This window comes from Anoplopoma fimbria, chromosome 20 (assembly GCF_027596085.1).
Source record: "Anoplopoma fimbria isolate UVic2021 breed Golden Eagle Sablefish chromosome 20, Afim_UVic_2022, whole genome shotgun sequence".
In the NCBI taxonomy this organism is placed as follows: domain Eukaryota; kingdom Metazoa; phylum Chordata; class Actinopteri; order Perciformes; family Anoplopomatidae; genus Anoplopoma; species Anoplopoma fimbria.
The window spans coordinates 3,592,300-3,608,578 of NC_072468.1; the positions used below are offsets into that span (position 1 = coordinate 3,592,300).

Consider the following 16,279-nt stretch of genomic DNA (forward strand, 5'->3'; position numbering starts at 1 on the left):
TAGAATATGTTATGTCAGCTGCATGTATGCTAACTTTGGAAAAGCTTTAAAACATGTGGAGGTGGGTAAATACAATGACATATCTAAGCAAACATATTCAGCTTTTAGTTGATGGAAATGCAGATGCTCATGTATTTTGCCATCCGTGGGGCTGCTCTGCAGTTTGACCTGGTCACTGGAGGCATACTCTTGCAATGTAAAACATATATTTGATTTAAACACAATGGTTAAGCTGCCCTTCTGATTAGTTAATTTCTAGCATTATGCTCAGGCACAGCACAGGTTAGACTTTCTTTGATGTCATCAATGCACAGATATTGAAAATTAGAAGCACTGACTAGAAACAATAAAGAACATTAAAAAATTCAAATGTTTAAAAAAAACATGCTCTGCAAGAAAGTGGCAAAGGAATACACAGAACCCCCAAGGGAGCTGTGCAAAAAAAACCCATAATGTGAGACTATTTAAACTTTCAAATTAAACCATATTTCAGGAGGAAAAGAGTGGAGGATTAATTTATGTATTTTTAAAGTTGTTAGTATCACCATTTTTCACTCAACTGGATCTAAGATAAGATAAGATAAGATAAGATAAGATAAGATAAGATAATCCTTTATTAGTCCCTAGAAATTTGCAGAATAAGAATAATATAATTAATAATAATAATAATAATAATAATATAATTATTATTATTATTAGTCCCGCAGCGGGGAAATTTGCAGACTTACAACAGCGTAGAGTAAAGTGCACACAAGAGACATAGTAGAAGAAGACAAGCTAAAAATAAAAAATAAAAAATGAAAAATAAAAATAAAATAAGACAAGTATTATAAATAAGCAATAAAAAAAAAACAGTAGAAAAAACAACAATAACTGAAATATTATATTTACAGACAGAGAAAAAAACAACTATTTTTAACTTTTTTAACTATTCTAACTATTATTGCACAGTGTAATGTGTAATGTATTGCACAGGTTTTTATTGTCATGTTATTATTGTCATGTGGTCTGCTGACAGCATCTACCCACTAAATCTGCAATCACAGCAACCCATTGTAAAGAATGATGAACATCATTTTGTCATTCTGATATACAGAAACATAAACTGGAGGGCTGAACATTTATCTCCAGTAATCAGTCACTTTGCGCCGCTTAGCGTCCTGTTTACAACTGCCAATGAACACGTGTCGCCCCAAATCGTGGACTGTCATTGGCTGACACGGCTGAAATAGAGGCGGGGACTCGTCACCGAGCGACCAATGGCGTGCGGTATGTAGATTCCATTTGAAAATTTCCCGGGAAATCTGAGTTTCGCGGGAGGGCTCTTGAGCGCGTAAACCGTATCCCTTCATTCATCAGGCCGTTTCCTGAAGCCATTTCTAGACGGGGGAAACGAGAGTTGCGCTACTTTTTAATCCGTTGCATCTGCCTAAATGCGCTTTCTTAAGGACAAATACTTTACCGAAGTCGATGCATCAGACTGTCATCTTTACTTCGGTTTGATTATTTGTGTAATTATTGCGGCGGATTAGCAGCCATACGGGCTCGAAAGTACAGAGACGAGAAAGGGGTTACCCCGAATACGCAAGATGAGAAGAGGGATCTCCTCGGCTCCGGACAAAGTCATTTTAGCAGGGGTCGGGGGCTCTCCTCTGGACAACAATATCATCCTAACCACTCTCACGGATCGGTTAAACCCGGGTCAAACCAACGCTACGTATTTCCAAATAATAACCACCCCACCGCCTTGCAACGTTACACAGACATCAAATGTGTGTCTGTCTGAGCCGCAGATAAACAACATTTACACAACTCCACAACAAGCTGCTGCAAACGGAGCCGGACAACGACCCACACTGGGGAGACCGCCGGTAATAACCCACACAGATAGTTTGAACATGTTTTGGCTCGGCTACAACTAGCCTCAAACACGACAACAAAATGTTAGCTTGCTAGGCTAGCCGAGCTTGTTGTTCGGGCAGCTAATGCTAGCTGCTTAGCCCGGGCAATACCTCAACCTAGCTCGGCGGCTAACTACCCACCGCTAGCTGAGTTACCCAAGTGGGCTGGTTGGGGTGACATGCTGTCTGTGAGGGGCCCACACGTCGAGTTTAAGTTAGTTTTGCTTTCACAGGAACGTAGATATGACATCTAACAACGTGCTATGCTAACTTCTCGGTGCTTTTTGAGTCTGCTTCACCCTCAGATGGAAGTATTGGTGAGAGATGAGTATCGTTAGCGGTGGCCTAGTGGCTGCTTTTGGTGCCCAAATTTGGGGGTGGTGGAGAGGGGGGTTGTTGAGCTTCTTGTCTCTTAAGTTGTCTTTTTTTTTTTTTTTAGCTTTCTAACACACACAAGAGTGGCTAAACCTGCAAATGCACACGTAGCTGAAGCTGCACTTCAGTTGTGAAACTACTCGACAGACATTTCTGAAGATGCAAACCAACTTGGATGAAAGCTCGACAATGTGTTAGCTTTCAAGGCTAGTAACGTTAGCAGTGTTGATTGAGGGGCAACGTTACTCGTTGGCGGCCTCGGTCTTAATCTCAGTGTTTTTAATGTCCTCTTTTTGTGTTTTTTTAAATAAAGTGTAACGTTATGATGCCTTTCATGACAAGTAAAGTGAAACTGGAGTTTGATTGCACGTTTCCTGTGTTCTCAACGTGCACAAACCACACCAAATAGTTAGAGCAGCATTCAGGGTGTTGGTTTGTTCATGGCTATTTAGTCTTTCATGAACTAAACTAAACCAGCTTCTCTATCTCAGGCTGTAGCCATGACCAGGCAGGGGGTGAGGGGAGCTGCTTGCTGATATAAAATGGCTGACATTTTGACTGTCAACAGAGGGCAATTATTCTTTCTCAGACTTGGGCTTGTTAAAGCAAGAAAGTATAAGTTATGGGGTTTACTTTACTTAAAATATGTTATGTATCTAGTGAAGGCTAATGGACATAATCCCCCTACATGGGGTTTAGAGGGAAATGCAACACACCAGCACCCTGGTACTGGTGTGTTGCTCATACACTAAAATGGGTATAATTCTGGCCAACACAGAAGTTACAAGGGTCCCCAGGTTGAAGGGACTTTTCACTTATCCACCATGCCAAGTTTAACCGTAGTGATGACCCAAAAGCTAGTTTAGGCTGGTGAAAGAAAAAGTAATTAGTCTTTCACTGAAGAAACAGTAAATTGTATTTCAGATATGGTTATTAGGCACACACACAATTAAACTTTTGGTGTTTAAAATGACCTGGGATGTTGAAAACTTTAACATGTCCAGTACATCAGGCCGACATTTAAGATGCCTACTATTGCTGCCACCATATATAACGAACATGCCTCACCTTTCTCGAGATACACCAGCACTACTATATAATCAATTGATTGACAGATTGGACGTTGACAAACTGCAACTTTGGCGTTAAGATGAATGTGAACATAGGTGCTGAAAATGCTGGACTATATCTAAATGGACAATATTCTCCCAAAACTGCTGTTTGGGGAGGCCATTCAAATTTGGATTAGAATAATTGTGTAAAGGGTACAGGAAATTATTTGATTTATTTAAAATTTTGGACAGTAGGTTGGGATATCCTATTTGAAATATTTAAAGTGCCTGGGTTAATTTATGGGCCTTTCTGGTCTCTGTAAGTATACCACATTTCTCTGGCATTACTGTGCAGCAATGTGATTAAACTCATAGGTGTGACTCACTCAGCTATTCGGGTTTGTCGTGGCCAATGCATTCAGAAAAGAAGAAATCACACTGAATTTGCGAAACTTCGTAGTTCCAACATGATATGCTGGAATTTTTTTTTACAATAAAACATCTTGGCATCATCACTATGAAATGACTGATGTTTGACTTCTCCACCACAACAATTATGAAATAGAGCAGGCTCTTTTTGTCAAAAGTTAAATGGAAAAACAGGCAGAATAATGATGACCTCACAGATTCAATGACCAAAAAGAATCTAAACTTTGAAATCTATAAACTTTGTCATTACTTTTGTTAATTAACATTTTAAATGGTTTAGAACTCTGACGCTGAAGTCACATGAGATAAAAGTAATGATGCATTTAGCATCCCGGCTAGTAACTTCTGGTGGCTTCAAAGCTGAGATGCCTGCCGAATATCCAAAACAGTCTTATGTGCTCTTAACAGTATACTTTTGTCCCCCTAGGCAAAAAGGCGGTTGGCGCTCGATGACTCTGACCACCAGTACCAGTCGGAACCAGCCAGGACTCCAAGAGGCAGAGCGGCATCGGTGGCCAATGGGGCACGGCTAAAGACACCCAGAAGTAAGAAGCTTAAACATGTTACCTAGAATTTGACAGTACATAGGTTCTGCGTGAGAGGTCGTCCACACCAAGTTTAATACAGGAACAGCCTCTATCCAGCTAGTTCATGCAGCTGTCAGACACATTGTACACTGATGCTCTAGACATTCTCATCAACGGTTTAAAAATATCACACAATTCTCCCTCTAAGTGCAATAGATTTGAACCCAGCCCTTGACCAGGATCATTTCACAGTTGATGTATTGGAATAACAGGCACTCAACATAATTCAAAAGTATTCAATTTTCATTTTCATTTCACACAACATCCAAATCCATCTAAATGCCATAGCACTCTGCACTTCTTTGTAGCAGCATCAACACTTACTGTTTTTAGGAAAACCTTGTGGTTCATAATGTTTTGGTTTAATAGTAGATTTTAAATGAATTATATCGTATGTAGATTTATTGCCACTGTGTTGTCTAAGTGACATGTCATACCACAAAATCATTTTAATTGTGATCCCTTGAGTTTCACTGAAAAACATAGTGGAGTTGAAATGCAGAATGCACAAACATTAAAAACACGAAGACGTTGCTTTAGTTCTTTGCATGTGTGTCCTGCATACAAACACTACAAAACCTTACTTTAGTCCTATTGCTACCTGTCTTTTTCAATTAGTAATAATATGATATGACTGGGCTTTATCTTTGGAAAAAATACAATAAGATACCCTCTCATTATGGCCCTCGATTTTCTGTTAAGTCCCTGCCTGTGTGTCCTGTAACGCCTACTGGACTGTAATATAATTGGAGCTTTCAAAGTAACAAAAATCTGTATCTCAGTTGTTGTTTTACTTCCACTGCTTCGGTGTACTATCTTGTTGATTCCAGCCACAGGATGTGTTGGAGGGTGAGAGAGATGACACGTTGTGGCCCTGTGCTCTTTAGATGCTGAAACCCTCTGATGAGTGGAACTGATGCTATCAACACAGAGCCGTTGATATTGATATTCAAGTCCAGCTGGCAAATATCTAACTCTGTGCTTTTCATAAACGTTTCCAGCTGCTGATTTATTAAAGTTCAAGTAAACTTAAACTTGTTCCGTGGCCTGTAGTGTAGCTCATGACTCCCTCTTCATGTAAATCTCCCATTCCCAGCTGATTATGACTGATTGAGTCATTTGCTTCCAGCATTTCCTGCCTGGGAAAAAATTCAACTCCGTTTCAGTTCTCACATTATTGCATTGCACCTAAATTAAACCAATGATGTAGTCCAGTACAAAACGCACCAGTTTCCCAAAACGATCACACTTTTCAACTGCCTTTTTTTTCACATTATGATGAACACACAATTTACTTGGGCTTTGTTCTACCAAGTTTAACCGTTGTTAGGAAGTTTTGTGTTTTACTTTCCTGCAAATATTCAACGTCGAGCCAAATAATGATATACATTGTCCTTTTCCCTTACTTTTTCTCTACCATAGCACCCAAGTCTCCACCAGAGAAGACTCGGTACGACACCTCTCTGGGCTTATTGACAAAGAAGTTTGTGGACCTTCTTGCTCAGTCTTCTGATGGTGTCTTGGACCTCAACCTCGCTGCTGAAACCTTACAGGTAATTTCTGATCCTAACAGAAAAAGGCGTATAAGACAGTAAGAAAAATACCGAAAACTTACTTTATAGTCGTATTTCAAGCTTTTTAGTGATGCTTCTGATACTGTTGAACAATTCTAAGCCAAAAATAAATCATTGAAAACGTTTTGGATGTTTGTGTTAGGGATTGTTTTTTTGCTATGATTTGAAATTTACGCAGTTAAATTAACCAGTAAATGGGTAACTGAGACCTGTATCCTCTACATTCAGGTACAGAAAAGGCGGCTGTATGATATCACCAATGTACTAGAAGGCATTCACCTCATCAAGAAGAAATCAAAGAACAACATTCAGTGGATGTAAGTGCTCACTTTGCCACTTTATCATTCAAATAATTGGTTTTCATATTTTTTAAGAGAACGTTTTGACCTGAGGCGCAAACTCATCGGTTCCGCATGCATGTTTACTAAAGATTAATTGCACAGTCTAACCAACATATTATGAAATCAAGTTTTACTGCTGATTATCTGCCAATATTCAGTTAAAATGTACATCAGGATATTGGCATTACTGCTTTCTAGTCACCGATCCCTGATAATGCTTCGTTGTGAACAACAAATCTGTGTTGAAATTGGCAAGAAGGAGCTAGGATTGTTGGCAGCACTGACTCTAACAGCCGTGACCGAAGGAGCGCTTTGACCTCTCCGTAGTAGGCAGCACAGACTCATTGAAGCAGTATATTTCCTGTCACTCACTCAAGAGTCTTACCCCACTCATGTCTTTTGAACAAGATTTTGTCATGATGACTCTATGATGTTTTTTTTACGCCTCATGTTATACCTGCGTTCAGTGTCTCCACTCCTTGCCCCTCTGTGTTTGCCAATGTAGAAGTACTTGAACGTTTTACACACCGTATCCATAAAATGTGTAGTTTTGAGGCTGCTGTCTCTGGCATTGCGCTCATCGTCAGTGCCCGGCTGCAAGCCTGTGCGTAGTGCAGCCTCCAGAGGCTTCCACTCAGCACTTTGCCTGGGGCCCCACATGGGTTGTGCTCCGACTCGAGCAACGGCGGCGAGGGCTCTGGGACGGCTCGCGTCAACGCCATGGCTCGGGAAGGACTCAGCCAGACGCTGCTCTGTTCTCAGCTGACATGGACGGCACATCGCTGCCACACTTGTCTATCAGTTTAATCAAAGGAATTCATTTAGTAAGGATTCCGTTATTCTTCTGTATTGTTTGTATTTTTATTTGTTATCGAATGAGAAGCATTTCCCAAAAGGTACCAAAACAGAAAAACAAGCTCCTACCCAATGAACAAATATCCCAATAGTCTACACCACCTGCTATATATGGCTAATTAACAAAAAAAATTATCAGGGCTTCTCTAAAAGTTTAATTTGCTGCTATTTAACTATGACATTCTTCATTGCTGTGATATTTTTCCCTGTGGAAAATACAAACCTCTACTTGTAAATAATATCCTCTGCAATATCTGCTCACAGGGAAGATATCTTTGAAACACAAATCTGTGGTATCCTGACTCCATCAAAGATAACGATTAAAGAAAAATCTGATTATACACAATACTATTCATTAATATACGGGCAAGTGAACCGCCTGAGCTAGTACTAAATCTGTTTTGATTCACTCCTCTCTGTCACAGGGGCTGCAGTCTGCTGGAGGTGGAGGGGGCACTGACCCAGAGACAGAGACTAACGGCAGAAGTTTCTGCACTGGGGGAGGAAGAGCAAAGGCTTGAACAACTCATCCAGCGATGCAGCTTGGATATGAGACACATGAGCGACTTGCAAAGCAATCAGAAATATCCTTTTGTTGTTTCTTTGAAAGCTCCATATGTCATCCAAAAATTCCAAAAAGAGTTAAAACCTCCTGTAACTACATTCTCAGTCTTTCAGCGAGACTATGGTGATACCATTGTGATTTTGCTATTTAAGGATGAACTTCAACAGTTAAAAACATACCAGATCTGAAGTCGATGTGCACCCATTTGGACTTTCACATTTTTTTACAAACCATCTTATCTCTAACCCACATGTCACATAAAGCAGATGATATTACATAATGGTGCATAAAATGTTGAGTAACTCATCTAGATTAAAACACCAGCAAGTTGAGATGCATGGTACGGCAATCACCTCAGCACTTTGGAAGTTTGTGATCATATAGTGAGCAATTTCTGGCTTGCATATACATGTATGTTTAGTATTGACGTGTTTTGACAATGTTGTGTTATTTTCTTTAACCTTTTTGTCTGCACATATGCCTATGTAACGTACCAAGACATCAAACAGTTGGGAAACCTCAGAGACCAGACTGTTATCGTCGTCAAAGCGCCCACAGACACCAAACTAGAAGTACCAGACCCTGATGAGGTATGTGAACACACGCAAAGACACACACAGCATGATCTGTCACGGTTATCCACATGGAACTTCTGCTTCTTGCTCACTTGTCATCTGACCTATGACTTGCATTTCCCTTAAGGAAACAGTCGCACTTTTGAGGAAATTGACTTCTGACATTCCCCCGAAAAAATATTAGTATGGTTGATGAAGTCTTGTGATGGGTCTGGGATATTCAAGTCTTGGTCATTAATCCTGTCTGAATGGGGTTTATGATAAGAATTACTCACCAGCTGTGGAGGTTTCATAAAGTTTAGGTGACCCTTCTTGAGTTAGTTTTGCTGATTTGTTATAACAGACATTTGGGTATGACGGTAAATAAAGAAGTCTATAGCAAGATTTAGTAAATACATTTTTTATAGAGATACCGTTTTTGTAGGTACACATAAACATAATATATACAGACTCCATTATCTTTGGTGTGTGTATATATATATATTGGTAGAGCTTTTACAAGTTGAGGGCATAGGAAAGCAGATTTGGGTGTTTTTAATCTTTCAACCAAGTCTCTCCGTCTTTCTAATGAAGTGCCGTCCTGTCTGATTTTTTTATTTTTCCTCTCTCCAGAGTTTGTCCATCCATCTGACCAGCACTAAGGGTCCTATAGAAGTCCTGCTGTGCCCAGACGAGGAGAATGACCCCAGGAGTCCTGTTAAAAACGGCAGCATGGACATCAATGGGAACTCACCTTTCCTTAAAGTCCTTCAAGGTTTGTCTCTATAAACATTGGGGGCTACAGTAAACAGTTATTGACATTCAACTCTTTTAAGGATAAAGACACAAGGCATATGTGTATGAGGAACCACATTTCCACGGCAAATCAATCCAGTTCTATAAAATCAATATAAAATAGATATTAGGGAGATAATTATGATTTAAAACTACTTATTTCAATCAATAAAAGTAGAATCTTGTATTTCCCAGTAATTTGAATTGTGTGGGGTATATAGATGACTATACAAATTTAAAAGGAAAACATTTAGCATTTTTGATAGTCTACACTGACTTCAAAGCTGTTGAAATGTTTTTTGGGGAAAAACAATAGTCTGGAGCCTTGTAGACCAGCTGCTATAACAAAACAAAGCAAAATAAATAAATCTGTATCGCCAATTTGGATCATCAATTATCAGCTGTTAGTTTCGACAGAATAAAAATATGGCATCTGTAAAAGTTATATTGCTTCCTTTTTTCCTTTTGCGCTTATCTGTGATTCATGACTCCAAATGGGGAGTTTTATGATCCGTTTTAAGCCCTCGTTCCCTGGCACTCCCCAGTGCAATAACACTGGTCAACATGGCTAATCTTTTGGCCTGCAAGGTCTTGTTATGGTTCCTTGGCTATGCAAAGATAATAACTTTTTGACTTTATTTTCTTTCACAGGTCCCACATGCTCGCTCACTTCTGCCATCCCCTCCCTGGCTCCAACTTCTTCTTCCGCAGCCGTCTCAGTTACTACTCTCTCCCCGATCTCGTCCCCTTACACTAGTCTACTCCAGCAGACAGAAGACCAAATCCCTTCATCTCTGGGGCCTTTCTTAAACCTTGGGCCTCCTCTTCTGGACCAGGATGACTACCTTTTAGGTTTGGCAGATGACCAGGGAATCAGCGACTTGTTCGATGCCTGTGACTTTGATAAAATGCCCTCTCTTGGCCTGGATGACCTCCTGTGCAGCTAGCATTGGTAATAGAAATTCATATTAATGCACGGGAGAGAGAGGGAGAGAGAGAATGGAGACTCAGTGAGGGTTTTGATGCCGGTGACTGACTGTAGTTAGTGGAAACCAATTCTAAATAGATGGAAAGGAATCACTGAGGGCTAAATGCCATGTTCTTTCATGGTGTAAGATATATATGGCCTTGCATGATTTCACTCAAAAGACATGACTGGTCAGTGTAGAGACATATCCATTACTCTTTGTCTCAGGCTATGAAACGCCTCCGTGTAGCTGGGCGTTGGGGGACGTCCTAAAGCTTGTTTTGTTAAGCATAAAATTGGAAGGAAAAGATATCCACTTCTGTGTATCACACAAGGTTCACGCCACTGTACAGAGAGAACAACAAAGACAGAACAGCTCGAAAGGTAAACGCCTCCCACACCACCTGGCAATATATTTCCACATCGTGGGTGAGCATAAAACCCAAGTGTGATTGTACCTGAGATGCACAAATATGATCCCAAAAAACCCTCAGTAGAATGCTGAAGAGTAGGCAAGAGGAAAATTGTTAACTGATTAAACTTGAAGGATCCTGCAAATGTTCAACACATACACACATTAAAAACAGCCAAATTGTTAATGTTAACATTAAAGGAAGCGTTGATTATCTTCACAAACATTTTTGATTTTTGTTTTGTTTTGTTTAAATTCTCATTACATCCTGACGGCAATCAAAGAATCAGACGCTTTGACAGAAAACAAATAAATCTGGTATCTGTCGCAGGATTGTAATAAGAACGTCCAATCATTTCATTCGGCCCCAAATGTAGGGGTTATCTGACTACCTGCGGGACTACCTGCCTGCCTCAGCGTATTCTTCCTGTCCACTCATCGTCACCGCAGCCTTCTACAAGCTGCAAGCTTGACGGTTGTGAGTACAAACAATAGCCATATTTGTTGTTTGGTACTTGGCAACTTTCTTGCTAGATTTAGCAACTTTTCAAGCTAATGCTGCTAGTGACTTTAAATGAAAAGAGTTGGCAACACTGGGGTGGGTTTTTTTTGGTTGGATATTTAAAAAACAATCTTGCCTACTCTTGCTAGTTTAAGACTACCAACTCTGCCTTTAATATTTTTAATAATACATTAGTTTTCAGAATCTCTTTCATATCAAAGCAATATTGGTACTGTAACTGAAATAATCCCTAACCGAATCGATATGGAATCAAATTGTGACCTTGTGAATCAGAATCCAATCAATTTAGGAAGTTAGTGACGATACCCAGCCCTCATAAATAAGTGATTCATTTACTGGTCAGATGTCAAAGTTCATCCAGATGTGTTAACGCCAAGTGCTGTGGGGGCTAAAGAGTGCATTCTTAAACACCAATGATCTGTGATATAAGGCTCATACTGCTGACTGTTAAGTAGACATTTTGTGTGTTCAAATGTAGGACATTTTAGAAATTTAAATTGAATATTAAAAAACTACGCAATTTTGATACACAGCATTCACAACTACTACAGTTGTTATTTTATGGTTAAGTTAGGCAGGCGGAGGTTTTGGTCACCTGTTCTTGTCTCTGCCTGCTCGAACACTTGTCAGATTACCCATTGTGGCATTTGGGCCTATAATCATAAAGTTTATAAAAATATGAGTATTTTGTACATTTAAGCACTATTTAGATGTATTGAGAGCTGCAAGGAAGTTAATACACGTTTTTTTGAATGCACATGACATGATTACCCAATTTAAAAGGAAATTGTAAAATGCAATGCATATGATAGGAGTGTGTACTCTAAAAGGAGACCGATGTACACTCGTTTTAAATGTATAAAATACTTAAAGTATGCCTTATGGCTAATAATTAGTTTGATCCCCTTGAACACAATTTGTCTCTCCTGTGCTGTATCCTCCTTCTTTAGAAGGATTTAGTAGTTGAATTTAATAAGGGATCTTTATCTGTCCACCTGATCAGCCTGTTGTCTGCTGATCATGTGAGCAACCTCGTATTTTGTAATTCAATTTACAGTTTGATGAATACATAAATGTTCAACATGGTAACAAATATTGTGATGTTTAACTTTATGTTGTTTAAAATGTGCTAACAGCACAAAAAAAGCCATCATACCTGGGAAATGTGGGGTTAAGCAAAAACACCTGATGTACTTGTATAAGCCTAGCACGTTGTCGCACGTGATATGCAAAATTAGGATATCATCTCGTACTCTTATTGATACTTTGTAAAATCAGGACCCAAACTTCCACTTTCTTGCTGCTTTTCACTTATCCCTTCATCTTCATCAGCAGAAGCTGCCATAACCAAACTTACCCTAATGCCTCCTCACTTGAACTATCTGCTGTGATATTATACTGTGGTTTGATTGGAAAAACTGGACTTTGAACCACTTATCAAGGCACACTGGCTACTCTGTGTGTACTGAAAGCAGTGTAAGAGAGAGGATCGGCGCGTACTTGTCTTTTTAGGTTTAATAAATGTTGAATTTTTAATAGATTTTAATACTGTAGAAATAACTAATGATATTCAGGTCATCTAAGCAACAAATGGCCAGATAGCCACTAATTTAGGCTTCAGCATGTAATAAAGGGCCCATTTTCCTCCAAAACGATGATATAAAAAAAATGAGGAAAAGTAAGAAGGAAAAAAAAAAAAAGACTAATGGACCCTGTTTTGTATATTGAGCAAATACAGTGCAACAAGCCATGTGTCATGGTATGCCTGGTAATACTGTGGTGTAGAGCTTCTGAGTCTACAACAGTGGTTGATCAAGAAAAGCCAGCTAGAGGACTTATGTGGAATGTGTTTTTGTTGTGGTATTTGGAACACCATTGCAGTTCACTTCTGATTGCTTCTTGTGTTAAATGCCATCCCTTATAATAACATAATGCAAACATCTTGTCTGAAACCCTGGCTTTCAATCTAGAAAAAACCTGCGGCCGCAGGTAATATTGCTGCTGTTAGTGTAAACTTTCCCTCCCCTGATTGATGTGTGCTTGAGTAATTGCGTGTGCGGCATGTGTGAGTAATGTCAAAGATCAAGCTTGCTAAAGAGTAAGCCTGCCATGTGTAAATTCATGTACAGTTTTTCTAAATTTTTCAGTGCACAAGGTACTGTAGGCTACCTCTCACTTACTGTTGGACTATAGTATAGGGCATAGAGGTAAATGCCATAGTGTGTATGAGTCTTTGAATTCCCCTTTTTCACAGAAATGACCCTTGTATTATTTGGATGTGATCTTTGATATTACATCGCACTTTTCTTTTTCGATATTTTCTCATACCCTGATTAAATGAGTATGCCTTTGCTCTAAAACCGGTTTCATACTGTTGCATCTTGTATTTGAATACTGGGGAGCACATTTAATCGGTGGAAAACGTGAAATATTTTCTTTTTGTTTTCGATCTTTTTTCCCCATAAGTTATTTATGTCTTGTTTTCATCTCTTTGACACAAAAAGTAGTACACATTCAATGATGCATACATGCACTCAATCTTTTGCAGTTGGCCTATCTGCGCTTTACTGGCCATTAGGAGACATTGCCATGTCTATATACACCACTGAACAATTATCAGTGACTTGTGTCCTCTGCTGAAGCGTGTGTGTGTGTGTGTGTGTGTGTGTGGGGGAGGGGGAGGGGGGGTTGCTTCTGTGACACCGTGTGTCCGTTTTTATTTTTGGAATGATGTGAGCGATTCTGTGACACTTCTTTTTGCTTTTCTGCCAACTTATTTTTCATGGCGAGTTTTGTAGCCTGTTGAAACAACTCCGAAAAATCAAAACCTATTATCATTGACTTGAACTTCACCCATTCAGTTGATGAGAAACTAGATTTCTTAGTCAGCATAGAGCTTAATTAGTGCTATCGTAAGTGAATGTAAAATTTGACTTAAATGCACAGAAATGCTCCGATTGACAACACAATCTCCCTATAGGCATATTTATATCAATGTATTTTATATGTATTTATGGAGAAAATCAAGCTCAATATTTTCCCCATTTGGTCCATTAACCACAATTAGGCTATTTTCTAAAACCATTTACAAAGGTAGTTATATTTTCCTCCATCTATTTAAAGCGGCCAGAATCTGGTCCTAATATTTTATCCACTTGTACATGATGGAAACATGATTTTTGGAAAGATTGTACAATTCCATGGGTTTCTAATGGAATGTTAAAGATTTTAATGCACCGCTTAAGCTAGTGTCATTGCCGGGGAGTCTGAAAAATATGTTATGGGTGACATGAAATGACAGCTCTTTCGTGTCTAATGCGTGATTCATGTGATTAGACCTTACAGATTTGTATAATTAGGCTAATGTGGTGTGAACTGTAGTGAAGATTGAAACAGCACTGTTGTACCTGCTATTTTCCTGCAGTTAATGTAAAGCTGTTACCAAATACATTATACTGATCGGTAAATATTCTGTAAAGGTTATGTGAAATGTTAAATATTTCATAGGAAAGAATTGACTGTAAAATTATGACATTGCAGCCTGTTTCCACTAATTACAGAAAGAAACTGTCATATCACAACGGAATTTGAACGCATGGGTGAAAGTATTGGTGTGCTGTTGAATGTTTAAGGTGAACTAATTTGATGTCTTTGATGTATGTTATTCAGTTATACAAGTTTCTTTAACATCTGTCAAATGAAGAAGTTGAGTTGTATTTGTTTGGGGAGGGGGGGATAAATGGATTGTTTTTGTACTCTGGCTGTTTGTAATTGAAAATTTGAATAAATGCAATATGAATATGAAATGTGTTTCATTTTGTCTTCAGGGATGACTGCGTTTTTTAAAATTTTATAAACAATTTATCCCTCAGTTAAATCGCATGGGCGCAAGTGATTCAAGATTAACTCCATTCGCGTAAAATACGCACCTATCTAGTTTGTCCCTCTTTACACACCGTAGCTACGCGAAAGTATGGCGGTCAGAGAGTTGTGACCACTGTTTTGATACGTTTTGGTGGGGTAAATACTACACATTTTCCATTTCTAAAACACCCTTTCATCGGAATTCGAATTTATCTAAACCCATTACAACCTCGCTCTTCAGGTAAGGCATTTATACAGTATCTTAAGGGGTCTGGCTGTCCAAAACAAGGACACGTGGGTAGTGGGTAGCTAATGAGCTAGCCAAGCTAATAGCTAGCTTTCTCACGTTACCCAACAGAATGGAACTACAGCTTGCTAGGTATTTGTCAAATTAGAGATGTTCACAGTTGGAGGAACAAGAGCTAATGCTTATGCTAACTTATGCTCGTTAGTTAGACAGCAAAAGGTAGTCATATAGCAAACCTGGTGAGGCAGAAGCAATAGTATCCTATGTTTTCTATGTCAACGCAATGGAAAGCATATCAACGTTATAAGCTCCATTTTGATGCTTGACCTGTTTACTTGTTTTTCTTTTTTCTGTCACTCATGTAACTACTTGCATGTTTTTAAAGAAAGAGAATTGAAATTGAAAAGAAAAATGAACCACATTACACTGTAGAGAGAGATATTCAATTCTTACACCATATATCACCACTATTCACAAGATTTACTAAAAAATGTAAAACTCGTCCCACAGGTAACCTTACAGTTAAGAAGCAGCACACTACTTACAGAGAGAACTTTAATGTTACATCTCAGTTTTAATAACAAGTGTGAAGGACTCCAGGCATTAATCTAGAGTGATTTTATTTTTTTTATTTAAATTAAAGAAATGTAATATTCTACATAACTTACTTTTGGATTCAACAATAGTTTATCTTTTCGTTCCAATTGTTCTATAATGTGATATGAAGCTGAAACAATTAATAGAAATTATTCAGCAACTATTTTGATAATTAATTCATCGTTTAAGTAATTTTTTAAGTAAATAAAAATCTGTGATTTAATTTTCTCAAATGTGAAACATTTCTGTTATTTTTTGTCTTTATAGTTAACTTAATTTCTTTGAATTGTGGAAAGTAGGTCAGACAAAACAAAACATTTCATAGTTTTCTGATGTATTATTGACCAAATGAACAATGAATTAATTGAGAAAATAATCAACAGATTAACCGGAAACAAAATATAAAACGGTACTCTACTACGCCACGTCACTGTGGTGATGTAATATCTTTTCATTTAATAATCCTCCCAGTAATTCTGAAGCTTTTCTACATTTATGCTCGCTTTTAGCAATACGATGGCCCTACCAGATCCTACATCATCTTATATATTGCCCAGAGTTTCGACAAAAATAAGTGATAATCAATGAAATATATTATATCTGGTTTAGATTTTTTCTATTTTCTTTCATGACACTACTGT

At 38.5% G+C, this 16,279-nt stretch overlaps 2 protein-coding genes across 3 annotated transcripts in view; both read left to right on the top strand.

The window, feature by feature from the left end:
- Window positions 1–1,345: 1,345 nt before the first annotated feature.
- Window positions 1,346–14,724, top strand: LOC129109784 (transcription factor E2F3-like). 2 transcript variants are annotated; one of them, XM_054621915.1, is made up of 8 exons: window positions 1,346–1,871; window positions 4,185–4,302; window positions 5,767–5,897; window positions 6,147–6,235; window positions 7,540–7,698; window positions 8,155–8,269; window positions 8,867–9,008; window positions 9,680–14,724. In XM_054621915.1, the coding sequence occupies exons 1-8, from the start codon at window positions 1,590–1,592 to the stop codon at window positions 9,973–9,975; spliced, it is 1,332 nt and encodes a 443-aa protein (XP_054477890.1). In that variant the 5' UTR covers window positions 1,346–1,589; the 3' UTR covers window positions 9,976–14,724. The 2 variants fall into 2 exon arrangements, with proteins under 2 accessions (XP_054477890.1, XP_054477891.1); XM_054621916.1 differs by lacking the exon at window positions 1,346–1,871 and adding an exon at window positions 1,883–2,218.
- A 221-nt stretch (window positions 14,725–14,945) lies between these two features.
- The window catches only part of cdkal1 (CDK5 regulatory subunit associated protein 1-like 1), a 219,117-nt gene continuing 217,783 nt past the window's right edge, over window positions 14,946–16,279 (top strand). The window contains exon 1 of the mRNA XM_054621799.1: window positions 14,946–15,035. The gene's annotated coding sequence lies outside the window, so the exon portion shown is untranslated. The remainder of the gene's footprint in view (window positions 15,036–16,279) is intronic.

What these genes read in the sequence shown, in the direction of transcription:
- LOC129109784 (XM_054621915.1), top strand. Translation starts at nt 1,590, where the DNA reads ATGAGAAGAGGGATCTCCTCGGCTCCGGACAAAGTCATTTTAGCAGGG. An exon ending in AAGAACAACATTCAGTGGAT is followed by an intron (nt 6,236 to 7,539) that starts GTAAGTGCTCAC and finishes TCTCTGTCACAG; the next exon opens with GGGCTGCAGTCTGCTGGAGG. An exon ending in AAGTACCAGACCCTGATGAG is followed by an intron (nt 8,270 to 8,866) that starts GTATGTGAACAC and finishes TCCTCTCTCCAG; the next exon opens with AGTTTGTCCATCCATCTGAC.